This window comes from Mesoplodon bidens (assembly GCF_964165515.1).
Source record: "Mesoplodon bidens genome assembly, chromosome: 7".
NCBI classification, from domain to species: Eukaryota; Metazoa; Chordata; class Mammalia; order Artiodactyla; family Ziphiidae; genus Mesoplodon; species Mesoplodon bidens.
In genome coordinates, this window is record NC_138164.1 from 103,662,465 (window position 1) to 103,676,820 (window position 14,356).

Genomic DNA, 14,356 nt, shown 5'->3' on the forward strand with positions numbered 1-14,356 from the left:
TGGTAAAGAATATAAAAAAAGAATGTGTATATGTAGGTATATATATATATATATATATATATATATATATGTATGTATAACTGAATCACTTTGCTGTGTAGTGGCAATTAACATTGTAAATCAATTATACTTCAATAAATAATCAATTTAAAAAATATGTGACAGAGAACTGTGTAGACTACAAAACCTAAACTACTTATCTGGCTTTTTTTTTTTTTTTTTTTTATGTCTCCACACAGAGTGAGTAAACATGGTCAGTCACTCCCTTTAAAGAAAAATTACGCCTGCTCTTTTTTTTTTTTTTTTTTTTTTTTTGCGGTACGCGGGCCTCTCACTGTTGTAGCCTCTCCCGTTGCGGAGCACAGGCTCTGGACGCACAGGCTCAGTGGCCATGGCTCACAAGCCTAGCTGCTCCACGGCATGTGGGATGTTCCCGGACCGGGGCAGGAACCCGTGTCCCCTGCATCGTCAGGCAGACTCTCAACCACTGTGCCACCAGGGAAGCCCTAGGCCTGCTCTTTGATTGCCAGGGACCTAAACAGCTCTGGAATTACTGAGGATGTTTTGGTTGTGGTGATAATGTTGTTTTAGTAAAATCAAATTATCAGAGCTTACATTTGACAAGTGAAACCTGGGAAGAACAATCATTTAAATAAACATGCATTTTCAAATATATTTAGTTATAATCACAACTGGTGGGCGATGTCTTTACTCTGTATTTGATGTTAATTTCAAAAGCCAACCTTCCTAATCCATATTAAAGCTCTGGCTTTTGGAACTTCAACATGAGGTATGCTGTAGAGGAAGACTGTACACAGAAGTCCCAGCTTCAGCAGTGTAGAATGAAGTTTTAGGGTTGTGTGTGTTAATTCATTTAAATTTTATCATGTAAGAAATTAATAAACTGAAACCTCAGACTTCCCTGGTGGCACAGTGGTGAAGAATCGGCCTGCCAATGCAGGGGACACGGGTTCGAGCCCTGGTCCGGGAAGATCCCGCATGCTGCAGAGTAACTCAGCCCATGCGCCACAACCACTGAGCCTGCACTCTAGAGCCCGCGAGCCACAACTACTGAGCCTGCATGCCACAACTACTGAAGCCCGTGCACCTAGAGCCCGTGCTCTGCAAGAAGCCACTGCAATGAGAAGTTGGCTCACCGCAAGGAAGAGTAGCCCCCGCTCACCACAACTAGAGAAAGCCCTCGTGCAGCAATGAAAACCCAACGCAGCCAAAAACAAACAAACAAACAAAAAGGAAACCTCAATTAAATAGTCTTGGGAGACTAGGACTGGGAGCTCTCATGCCCTGGGATGATAGCAGAGCTCAATAGGAAGAAAACTCTTCTTTCCTAGCAAGGTCTCAGCCAGTGAAAAGCCATGTGCTTTGTTTACTATAGCTCTCCCAACTTCCCCGGCTCCTTTCCTTGCCCTGGGGGGACTTGCACATGGCATGCCATGGTTGCAAGACCCTGGATTGCAATTGTCTGATGATTCCGAATATATCTATCTTTGCTGGAGAAATAACTGGCAGTATATATTTTTTAGGTCAACAGTCATTTATTGTCTCACTCCCAACTGGGTGTACTTTGATCAATTCAGTTCTGAGGATAAGCCCCAGGAGGTAACATCAGGTTTAAGGGCTCAGTCCCACACAGGACTGCCCTTACTACAGAAGCCAGCTCCACATGAGGTCTCCATGCCACTCACACTTCTGGCTATATCAGGGGTTCCCACGACCTCCTCACATTTTTTAATTCTCTAGAAGCATTCACAGAACTCAGGAAAGCACTATACTTATGATTCCAGTTTTATTATAAAGGACACAAGGTGAGGGACTTCCCTGGTGGTCCAGTGGTTGGGACTCTGCGTTCCCAATGCAGGGGGCCCAGGTTCAATCCTGGTCAGTGAGCTGGATCCCACATGCTGCAACTAAAAGATCCTGAACGCGGCAGTGAGGATCCCACATGCCACAACTAAGACCCGGCGCAGCCAAATAAATATTTATTAAAAAAGAAAAAGGTACAAGGTGAGGTGTGGGAGGGAGCACAGAGCTCCCATGCTCTCTCTGTGGAGTCATCATGTCACCCTTCCAACACATATTAATGTGTTCTCCAACCAGGAAGCTCTATTCAGCCTTGGTGTCCAGTTTTTACTGGGACTTGATTACATAGGCATGGTTGATTGACTCACTGGCCACTGTGACTGTGGCTGAACTCAGTCTCAAGCCCCATGCCCTGTCCTTCTGGCCCAAAGTTCTAACCCTATATTCACTATCACAGGGTGGGTCTTCCTAGGGACTAGCCCTATCCTGAAGCTATCTAATGGTCCCCCTGCCAAGAGTCACCTTATTAGCATAACAAAGACTTCCTTCACTCAGGAAACTACAAGGGTTCTGTGGTTCTATAATCTCTTTGCCAGGAATAGGGGAAAAAGACCAGACATACTCTTTATTATACCACATTATTTGACCTTGTGTGTTTCATGGAAGTTCATTTAAACCATGAAGCCTCATTTACTGGAAGAAATACCTACTTTTAGTCTCTAGAAACTGGCATAGGTCATTTGAACAATAAATGTCTTTTGATGTTGGAGTTCTGTTCAGACACAGAAAGGTATATTCTTGTGGCTTAGGGTTAATGACGAGCTGATTATGTTAAAAAATAATGCAGGACTATCTTTGTTTTTAGGTACAAAATTGGAAAGAGCTGTGAAGATTAAAAGAAATGTTAGTGCCGCGGAGCAACTAGGCCCGTGAGCCGCAACTACTGAGCCTGCACGTCTGGAGCCTGTGCTCCGCAACAAGAGAGGCCGCGACAGTGAGGCCCGCACACCGCGATGAAGAGTGGCCCCCGCTCGCCGCAACTAAAGCCCTTGCACAGAAACGAAGAACCAACACAGCCAAAAATAAATAAATAAATAAAATTTAAAAAAAGAAATGTTAGAATTTTCTATAATATATAGTGTTCTAGTAGAAAAAACAAGTATTATCAGGTTGAGGTAAATTAGGTTAATTCTGTTACCTAGAATGTGTTCACTGACGGGCGGCTCTGTAGAACAAATGAGCTTTCTTAGATCACAAAACTCATAGCAATAAACTTGGTAAGAATGGTCAATATGAAACTCTGTGTGCCATAAATTCTATTATTAACAGAAATGGTACCTACTGTACCTTTCCACAGGCTGGAAAGGTGTAACCTTACTAGTTACATTATGCTAAATTATTTAAGAACTATGAAGTTTTCCTCCAAGAGTCACACCTTTATTTAATGGTAGTTAAGCACTAAAAAAGAAGGGACCCCTTTTAATAACAATTTGTAATCAGAAAATTGCCAGAGTTGGAAAACACAAGGAAAGACGATGCTATTAATACATCACATAGTCCAGAAAACAAAACTGCGGACTCAAAGTGATGAGAAAAGTGAAGTGAAAGAATGTGGGCACCTTCCTTCTGTTCTGGTTGGATTTCAAAGTGAGGAAGGTGGAAGAAAATTGACAGAAGAGCTGGGCTGGCTCCAGCATGAGTTCTAGGTCTTGAACCAAAACAGTGAGGACAGGAAAAGCTGGTCAGTGTCTTATGAACAGCCACCATGGAAACCACTGCTTTGATCAACAATGCAAATGAACAGCTTTCTGCAATAGGGCCAGTCTTGAGCTACTTCTTATCTTTCAGAAATGGCTACAACAGGGTTTGAAATTTTTCGGGCTGTAGGTTATCATCCATTAGTCACTCATGAAAATATATCAAGTGAGGATACCTATTTTGTGAAAGCTTTCTCTTGGTTATATATGTGTATACAGGTCAAAATATATTTCTCGCTACAGTTGGAAGCCACAAGTTTATGGAGCTGGAAAGGCAAGACCTCTTGCAGCCCCTAATTGCATCAAACACTTCGCATTTATCATGGCAGAGATAATGTGAAAAAAGAGTCACATATCGTAATATCTACCAATAATAGTACCACAGGGAAACTCACACTGTTATTTAAAATATATAATGTAAATATGGTATTGACATAAAAATTAAATGCTTATGAAAAACTCAAGAAAGATCAAAGGGCATACAAGCAAGTACTATACAGATGGTTTCCTTAAAAGATAAATTTTAATATACAGAATAAAATTCAAGAGTTTATTTTTTCACGTCCCCCCACGTTTGTGGCCATGAATGCCTCTGAATCTGAATAGGAAAGTTTATATTTTGGTCCAATACGTTACTAGACTGCCTGTATGATCAAGTCCGGCTTGATTATCATAAATCATAGAGGTTAATGGAATTTACTTTGAAAATCTATTACTTTTACAGATGATAAATTTTCAATTTTTTCTTAGCTAAGTGTTTATTCCACTTCAGCCTCAGAACCAGATTCAAGATATCTTCCTTTAAAAATAATTTTAAAAAAAGATATCTTCCTTAACAGCTGGTCATCACGTTAGGCTTAATCTAGGCAAATTACTTAATACTTTATTGAAGATCATAAGAAAACTCCACAATAAATAATGAAAAGGGTATGCAAAATCATTAGCCTCTGTTTGCAATACAGAAAATACATGTCAGTTCTGGACCAAAATAATTACATTGAAATATAAAAAGTGATAGGGAAGAATGAAAGGATTTGCAGTGACTGCTTTTGGTGGTCAGCTACAACGAACCAACAACCATCAGCTGTTTTGGAAAGTGTAGGTGGGTTTTAATTTGCAGATAAAGAATGTCTTCGGTAGTTTAAAAAAATATAAACTCTAAAAAAGCTTGTGAATCATATACAAAAGCAGCTGTCTGAGACCAAGGTTGAAAACCAGAAACTGTGTGTTAGCACCACCAGCAAGCACAGGTCCTGTGACTCATCTGCCCTTCTTTCTTGTGCAGAATGCAGACCTGACTGTTGCAGACATCATTTACAGGTATAAAAACCGGCCTGGAGTACAGGTTCCCTGTTGGGTAAAGTCTTAAGCCCTAAGAGGCACCAAGCAGTTACAAAGGCTGGGCAACCATCCAGATCACAAGTTCCGACGATATAATAAATCCCGTGTTGCCTTATCAACTTTTTGCTGGTAGTCCTCCAATTTGTCAAGTATTTTCTGGGACAGCTGTAGGAGAAAAGAAGGGAATCATTGGAGAATAGGTCAAGGACTGAAAAAGACTAAAGTTATCAATCATTTTGACTTCAGCAACCAGATTTCTCCTAATAAAGTTGTTAGCCATTGTGCTTCATTTAACCACCATTCAGTATAGGAGTCTGCTCTGTGACTCCACTGATATAACTGGACTTTTCTGCTATATACAATACTCCAACCCTGTTTCCCTAACGAATTTCTAAATATGCAAATCATACCAGTTATTTTTAATAAAAGCTTTATTAGCTCTCTTCCCAGAACCAGAGAGGTTATATCTGATTTAACTAATCATCTCATAAAGGGATTTGGCAGCATGTGAAGGGCAATAAATGGCTTTTGCCCTTTCCTTAATCCTTGAGAACCAGAAAAGCAAGCTTTAAGGTGTAACTGCTAGTGCAAGGGCTTATATAAAATGCCCCAGGAGAGGATTTACTCACTGCAATGTTGTGACTGTTGGCACTGTTCTCTCCCAGAGCCTGCAGAAGCTGATCAATGGAAGAGTATGGGAGCCACACCATTGGAGCCGTTGCAGACAGTGGAAACTGAAAAGAAAAATACCTATTATTTGAAGAAAATCTGAGAAGTGGACCATTTCCTCTGGGTAGCTACTTCCACAGGATTCGATAACATGAAATGCTTTACTTGTTTCCACAACAAGAAACTGTGTGTGTAGGCATGCATGTGCACACACACACGTGTGCACACGGTACATGACTGGAACCCCCCCCATCTCTTTTCAACTGGGGAACTGGTCCTTTTCTTAGTTAAATCAAATGTATTTTTAAATTCATATCATCTTTAATCTTAAAGTAGGGCTAAGGCTGATTAGGGATAAACACACCAACAAAGCTCTTCTCTAAATTGTCAATGAACGATACTATTTCCAGTCTGAAATTTAGATGTAAATTATCTGAAAAAACTTTGGAAAAGGAAAGTGTGATAATACAGAATTAAAAGGAAATGCGGATACAAGCCCACCTCAATTCCAAAGTACTGATGTCCTTTTCCCAATACAGCATCCACGTATTCTGAAACCAAATCCACGGCTTCTTCCAAAAGGTCATAGTTTAAGTAGAGACGGAGCAACTCAGCAGCGTCAACCTTCTGTAAAAAGTTAGTGATTAAGAACATTTACCAATTTCCATCTTACCTGGGCATGGACCAAAGGATGCTGAGTGTCTGATTCCCTGGCATTTATACTTTTCATTACAAATAAACGAACACCTTGGTTTACTTATCTTGGGATGAGGGTCAGATTCCCAAGAGCCCAGTTACCTCTGGGCACCCTGTGAGGCCCCTTCTGTTAACTGGCCTTCCTCACCTGTTCTGTGATCTAAGACACATTTTAATTCTTTCCTACTTCGTTTCCACAGTAGTAAGTCAACGAACCTTCCCAGAAATGCTGAATACCAGAGATAACATAGTCACATTAATTCTCAGAAACATATGAATGACAAATGAGAAAGAAGTTAAAAGAATCACCAACTTTAAATGCTTGAATTACATTTCTATTTAACTCAGGGTGAGAGAAAAGTGATACAGCCTCAGTTTGGAAGGCCTATCCTAATTATGTCAATTATGCTTTCTATATTCTGATTTGATCACAATCTTAACTTTTACCATCTTAGCTGCCTTCTCTACTTTCTAACTTAAAAAAACAGGTTAACTTTCTTGACCTTAAGCTTTATATTCTCTTTTCCTATTGTGCCCAATGTATTTCAGGTACAGTAGTTCTCAAACTTAGCATGCATCAAATCAAATCATGACCTTGTTAAAATATAGATCCTGGATCCCAACTCCAAGGTAATTTGATTCTGTAAGTCTGGGATGGAGCCCAGGAATCTATATTTTGAAGAAGCCCACCATCAAAATAATTTAATGCAGGTGGCCCAAGGACCCAATTTTGACAGAAACTGAAAGAAACACTGTTGTAGAATTTGAAAAGAATTCCACTCACTCCTGTGAATTTTTTTAGTAATGAATAGTGAATGCTGTGTTCCATATATACTCATTGTTCTAAATACATACTCATTGTTCAGTGAGCACACAAGCATGCATTAACTTAATCACCAACAGGGAGAACTTTAAATCTAAACACCCAGTACTTCACAGGACTGAAGTAAACTGTTTTTAGCTAAGACTGAGAAGCTGTAAGTATATAAGTCGGTATATTTCCATAAATTGTCACTCTATCTTTTCCTTTTTAATCATCTCATGAAGTTATTCAGGACGATAAAGACCAGATTCTTACTCTCTACAAGTTAAGATACCACTTACCTTATAACTGTTTATAAGCCAGTTAGGCAGAGGCACTCCATGAGACAAGAGCTTGTTGATTACACAGTGGTGATATAAGTTATTCTGGACTTTGTACTTTTCCAGGTAAGTTGATAATAGCCTCCATGCTTCATCTGTAGCACTTGATAAAAGGAGAAAGGACTTATGAGTTCCAGATTCTTAATAGATAATTATAGTACCATTCAAAACATGTATTTACATGGAAAAAATCTTTAGACACTCACAACAGAATTGATAATACAGTTAAATGACAACTAACATTATTAGGGCCAATGTGACTTAGGGGTGGTACTAGAAACTAGATGACTTGGATTCTTGTATTTCCCAATAACCACATATTAACTCAACTAAACAATTCACTTTACTTGTTTGTTCCAGATTTCTAAAACAAGGAAATTGGCTCAGACCACTATTTCCAAACCTGATCACGCATTAGAATCATGCAGTAGTTCTGATTTAGAAGATTAGGGTGATATCTTGTAATCTGTATTTTGATAGTAATTCTGGTGTTAATTTAGGGTTTGAAAAATAATGTCAGAGGACCTCAAGACTGTAAAATGCTATAATTCTCGAGTGCTAAGCTGCATAATACAAATTAGAAATGCAATTCAGGAAAGGGAAGTTTACTGAGGGCTAGGGTTGTTAGAGAAGGATTCTGAAGACGCTGAAGTGCATTCAGGTAGACACTGGGGAAGGATATGGAGGGTGAGCCCTTGCAGGGTTGGATGAGGACTAGGGCTGTACCTAGACTCCTTAGTGGTGATGACTGATGAGAGCTGATTGGCTGCTAGCCAGGCCCAGGCTTCTGCTTGGGCTGCCTCTCCTCCAAACTGCAATTTGATGCATCTGCAATGAAAATGGTTCCACACAGAGTAAATTAATTTGGTGAAAAGCACCACATTATTTTGCTACTGAAACTGGAGACGAGAGGACAACTTTAGCTCTAGTCTATTACTAAATTCACCCTGGGTACTGGCCCTTCCCTCTCCTGACAGCCACACAACTGGATGACCCACGAGGCCATTAATAAGTGTTGAGATTATTTACTTACAAGAGAAAATTGATGATGAAAAATTCTGATGGTGGGCTTCCCTGGTGGCGCAGTGGTTAAGAATCTGCCTGCCAATGCAGGGGACATGGGTTGGAGCCCTGGTCCGGGAAGATCCCACATGCCGCGGAGCAACTAAGCCCATGCGCCACAACTACTGAGCCTGCGCTCTAGAGCCTGGAAGCCACAACTACTGAGCCTACGTGCCACAACTACTGAAACCCATGCGCCTAGAGCCCATGCTCTGCAACAAGAGAAGTTACCGCAATGAGAAGCCCGCTCACTGCAACAAAGAGTAGCCCCTGCTCGCTGCAACTAGAGAGAAAGCCCGTGTGCAGCAAAGAAAACCCAACGCAGCCACAAAAAAAAATCTGATGGTTTATTTCTAACTCACAAACAACTTGACTAATATTTAGGTATAATGTAACTTCAATAAGAAGTACTTTTTAACAATGTTTGCAGGGGCCACTAGATGTCCTAAAGGATTGAAGAGAACATATGCCTTATCTAAATGTACACCACTATTTAACCCAGGTTATCTACTGTCATGTGGCCATGTGGGCTCAGGAATGCCAGATCTGATTTCTCAAAAGAAGCTATAAATCAAGATAAAAAAAAGAAAAAAATCATTGTGTGTATTACACAAAAACTGTTCTTTAAAGCAGGCTTATAGGATACCTATAAGGTATAGGATATAGGTATCCTATACCTATAAGGTATAGGGTATGGCTCGTGTGACTACTGCTTCACACTAAGCAACAGTAGAGTATTTTTGCATTAGAAAATTAAGATTACAGAAAGACAATTTCATACATACTTGAAAGCAAGTCCCTCAAAGACTGGCATTAAGGGAAGCTTAAAAGTCTGGCAGAGTGATATGGCAGTGTCAAAGAGGCCAGCCTGAACCAAGAGAGTGACCATCTCCTCTGCTGACGAACTTCCTGCGGAAATGGAAAAGAGCTATTTAGTGCACCCAATGGCATATGGAAATGAACTGATCCCAAAGACTGCTTCCTTGATGAATACCTCAGAATAACAACGACATGCTTTAATACCCATCTAGTATACTATGTCCACTGCCCGGCCCTAAAATATGCTGTTGGTGCTGAATGCCTACCTGCAACCGTGACTGCTGAGGGATCATGCTGAGCTAGAGTGAGGCGAATGCGAGCCAAGGAACACTCTTTCTCCAGATCTTCTAGTTCCAGGATTTCAATTTGTCTAGTTGCTGTAAGCCAAAGAAAAACATTTTCAATTCCCAAAGTACAAAGGAAGTGCCTATTAGACTAACTCAACCTGTCAATATCCACTAAAAATTAAGTAACATTCAGCTTTAATTTCATGAAGGTGGGGAGAAAACAAGGGGTTCAATAAAAGCTAACTTGAAAAATAAAGCAACATCCCAGTCTCACACCACAGCTGAGTCAAATCAAAGGACTCTAATGACAACAGCTGCAGATGAGGAGGCGCTTGCAAGGCCTTTCACAAATAATTTCAATTAACTCTTACAACTGTGAAACACTGCTATCTTTATCAGTAAGAAAGGAGCATGCCCAAAGCGAGAGGCAGGATTAAAACCAACTGTGCCCAACTCTAGAGCCCAGGCTCTTTGAGGAAGGAAATCATGCCTCCATGGTAATACCAAAGGAGCCTGATAAAAAAACATTTGGTACTGAGCTGATTTAAAAACAACAAACAACAAATGCGTGCACACAACATACACACACACACACACACACACACACACACACTCTCTCTCTCTCTCTCTTTTTTTTTTTTCTTTTTTTTTTTTTTTTGGCGTTACGCGGGCCTCTCACTGCTGTGGCCTCTCCCGTTGCGGAGCACAGGCTCCGGACGCGCAGGCCCAGCGGCCATGGCTCACGGGCCCAGCCGCTCCGCGGCATGTGGGATCCTCCCGGACCGGGGCACGAACCCGTGTTCCCTGCATTGGCAGGCAGACTCTCAACCACTGCGCCACCAGGGAAGCCCTCTCTCTCTCTCTCTCTTTTAAGCATCTTCATTTTCCATACAGGCATACAAAGTTTTCAAAGAGCTACCAGACAATCTTTAGCACAATACTGAAAATAAACTACCAAGAAGGAACTTTACAATATTTTAATAATATAACTACCATACATAAACAATATACTACAATATAATTATACATAGTATTACAACTACTATCCAAAAAATAAATATAAATAATACTACTATAACAATATAATTGCTCTTCAGCAAAGAATCAGCATGAGATCCCTGACTCACTTGGGGCAGCTGTGCATTCTCCATCATGATTCCTCTTAGGGGATGCTCCAGGGCGATCATACTGAAAAGACAAAACAATAGATATAACTGTGAAAAATTAGGGTTTTTTAAAAAAATTAATTTTATTTTTTGGCTGCATCGTGTGGCATGTGGGATCTTAGTTCCCTGACCAGGGATTGAACTCGTGCCCCTGTGGTGGAAGTACAGAGTCTTAACCACTGGACCGCTGGGGAAGTCCCTGAAAAAAATGAATATTTTATTTTCATATCATTTTTGTGTGTGTGTGGGAACTTCTATTTTTTTATTATTATTTTTAGATGCTGGGGGTAGGAGTTTATTAATTAATTTATTTACTTTTGCTGTGTTGGGTCTTCGTTTCTGTGCGAGGGCTTTCTCTAGTTGCGGCAAGCGGGGGCCACTCTTCAGCGCGGTGCGCGGGCCTCTCACTATCGCGGCCTCTCTTGCTGCGGAGCACAGGCTCCAGACGCGCAGGCTCAGTAGTTGTAGCTCACGGGCCTAGTTGCTCCGTGGCACGTGGGATCTTCCCAGACCAGGGCTCGAACCCGTGTCCCCTGCACTGGCAGGCGGAGTCTTAACCACTGCGCCACCAGGGAAGCCCCTCATTATTAATATATACCCTTCTTTTTCATTAACTATGATCCAGAGCTTTCAGGCTTAAATTCTCTCAGTGTAAATTATGTTTATTTCAACTAGCACAACTCTTCTCACAAAAGTTCTGTAACTACTAGACAAAGCAATGGAGTTGTTTGCCAACTTGGCTCACTTAGCTAAAATATGTTACTGAGTCCAAGGACACAGATTTGATCTCCATATAAACCACTTGACTTTCCTTGGTTTCAGAGTTACATTCTCTACCCATAACCCTGGGAAAAAGCATAGTACATTCAGGAACTATACCATACAAGTAGCTGGGAGTATATGACCCCATCAGCATGACCAAAAAAAACACCTCGCGGTTCACCTCCCCTAAAATAGTAACAATAGATTAAATTAACAAAAATGAATGAAATAAAAGCAGCTACCATTTACTGAGCACTTTCTGCAGGCCAGGCACTGTCACTGTCCTAAGCACTCTACATGAATTATCTCATTTAATACCCAAACAATCCTATAAGGTAGACATTATTATCATCATCCGTATTTTATCCAAGAGGCTAACTGGACAGTAAAAGATTAAGTAATTTGCCTGAAGTTAGGTTGTCTAACTCCAAAACCACTCTGTAATACTTATTCCGACAATAATTCTGAACTTGGAAACTAAAGGGGTAGTAACGTATAATAAATGAATTGCTACAAAAATATATTAAGTCCACAAATGTCCCAGTGGAAATTTTAAATGAAATGAAGCAAAATGAGGTAATAGTTTTCAAAGGACCAAACCAAATAAATTAAATGATCCCCAAATTCCAAGATGGAAAGTTTTCATACCACTGCACCAGATGCTGGCTGAACAATCCACGCGTATTCTGGGCGAATAAGGCGCAAACAATTAATAGCAGCCAGATAACAGTTGCCTTGCTTCTCAAGTCCCCGGAGAGTCCGAACCTCTCTGCCAAGACGCATTCCGTACTCATACATCACTGTGCCAGCTATGAGGCAATAATAGATATTACAATTTCAAAAATGTATCTCTTTAGAGACACACAGAGAGTTTGTTACACTTATCAAACACTAACATTTAAAACAAAATTGAGTTTAACTTAAAACCACAAAAAATCATGTGCTGGTGAGAATGTGGAAAAATTGGAACCCTTGTGTAGTGCTGCAGGAAATGTAAACTGGTATAGCCACTATGGAAAACAGTACGGCAATTCTTCAAAAAATTAAAAATAGGGCTTCCCTGGTGGCGCAGTGGTTGGGAGTCCGCCTGCCGATGCGGGGGACGCGGGTTCGTGCCCCGGTCCGGGAGGATCCCACGTGCCGCGGAGCGGCTGGGCCCGTGAGCCATGGCCGCTGGGCCTGCGCGTCCGGAGCCTGTGCTCTGCAACGGGAGAGGCCACGGCAGTGAGAGGCCCGCGTACCGCAAAAAAAAAAAAAAAAAAAAAAAAAAAAAATTAAAAATAGAATTACCTTGTAATTAATCAATTCCACTTTTGGGTATATACCCCCCCAAAAAAAAACAAAACTGAAAGCAGAGTCTTGAAGGATTATTATTTGTACATCCTTGTTCCTAGCAGTATTATTCACAACAGGCAAAAGATGGAAACATCCAAGTTTCCAGAAAAATGTGATATATCCATACAATGGAATATTATAAATTCTGACACTTGCTACAACATGGATGAGCCCTAAAGACTTTATGCTAAGTGAAATAAGTCTGTCACAAAAGTCAAATACTATATGATTCTGGTAGCCAAATTTATAGACAGAGAATAGAATGGTGGTTGCCAGGGCATGGGGGAGGAGGAAATAGGAAGTTGTTGTTTAAGGAGTATAGTTTCCATTTTGCAAGATGAAAAGAATTCTGGAGATTGGTTATGCAGTAATGTGAAGGTACTTAGCACTACTAAATACTTAAAAATGGTTAAGATAGTAAAGTTTATGTATATGTACTTCACCACCACCACCACCAAAAAAAAAAAAAAAAAAAATCCCCCAAACATCTAAAATGTTACTTTTGATGTTTAGATACAACATTCCCAGACAGTACAGAGAACTAGTCTCAGCCATATTGTCACCTATTCCCCACCCAGGATTTGGGTGTTCTGTCCAAATCATACTCTTTTTTTTTTTTTGGCTGTGCCATGTGGCATGTGGAATCTTAGTTCTCCGACCAGGGACTGAACCTGCATCCACTGCATTGGAAGTGTGGAGTCTTAACCACTGGACCACCAGGGAAGTCCCCCAAGATCACACTCTTATTTATTTATTTTTATTTTTGTCTGCGTTTGGTCTTTGTTGCTGCGTGCGGGCTTTCTCTAGTTGCGGCGAGCAGGGGCTACTCTTCGTTGCAGTACGTGGGCTTCTCACTGCAGTGGCTTCTCTTGTTGTGGAGCACAGGCTCTAGGCGTGCCGGCTTCAGCAGTTGTGGCACGTGGGCTCAGTAGTTGTGGCTCACGGGCTCTAGAGTGCAGGCTCAGTAGTTGTGGTGCATGGGCTTAGCCGCTCCGCGACATGTGGAATCTTCCCAGACCAGGGCTCGAACCTATATCCCCTGCATTGATGGGTGGATTCTTAACCACTGTTCCACCAGGGAAGTCCCAGAATCTTATTTTTATAATGCTTTAGTTACATAGGTTGAATGAAATATTGAAAAAACACTGTTCTGAGACAGCATGGGACTCCAGAAACTAAACAGATTTTAAAATCCCCTGTCAGTTTCCAAATCAAATCAAACTATTTTTCATCTCAACAAATATTTTTGAGTGCCTGCAATATGTAAGACAGTTTGTCAGAAAAACAGCCTTGCTCCAGAAAGACCTGAACGTTAATCTAGCTAAACTGGTCTTAATCAGGTTGATGTAATAGATGTTGTCATTGTGAAAGCAGTAATAGATCTTGAATCATCTATTTTTCCTTTCTTGTATTATTCAAAGAATATGCAGGACTTCCCTGGTGGCGCAGTGGTTAAGAATCTAACTGCCAATGCAGGGGACACGTGTTTGAGCCCTGG

General features: G+C 40.8%; 1 protein-coding gene across 2 annotated transcripts in view; it reads right to left on the reverse strand.

Annotated features, from left to right (window-relative positions):
• Positions 1-4,082: 4,082 nt before the first annotated feature.
• The window catches only part of NUP160 (nucleoporin 160), a 52,162-nt gene continuing 41,888 nt past the window's right edge, over positions 4,083-14,356 (reverse strand). For both annotated transcript variants that reach the window (XM_081238648.1, XM_081238647.1), the window contains 9 exons: positions 12,172-12,332; positions 10,723-10,783; positions 9,575-9,685; positions 9,275-9,398; positions 8,154-8,255; positions 7,389-7,530; positions 6,090-6,215; positions 5,549-5,653; positions 4,083-5,084 (listed from right to left, as the gene is read on the reverse strand). In XM_081238648.1, the coding sequence (XP_081094774.1) occupies positions 4,995-5,084; positions 5,549-5,653; positions 6,090-6,215; positions 7,389-7,530; positions 8,154-8,255; positions 9,275-9,398; positions 9,575-9,685; positions 10,723-10,783; positions 12,172-12,332 (1,022 nt within the window). In that variant the 3' untranslated portion in view covers positions 4,083-4,994. The remainder of the gene's footprint in view (positions 5,085-5,548; positions 5,654-6,089; positions 6,216-7,388; positions 7,531-8,153; positions 8,256-9,274; positions 9,399-9,574; positions 9,686-10,722; positions 10,784-12,171; positions 12,333-14,356) is intronic.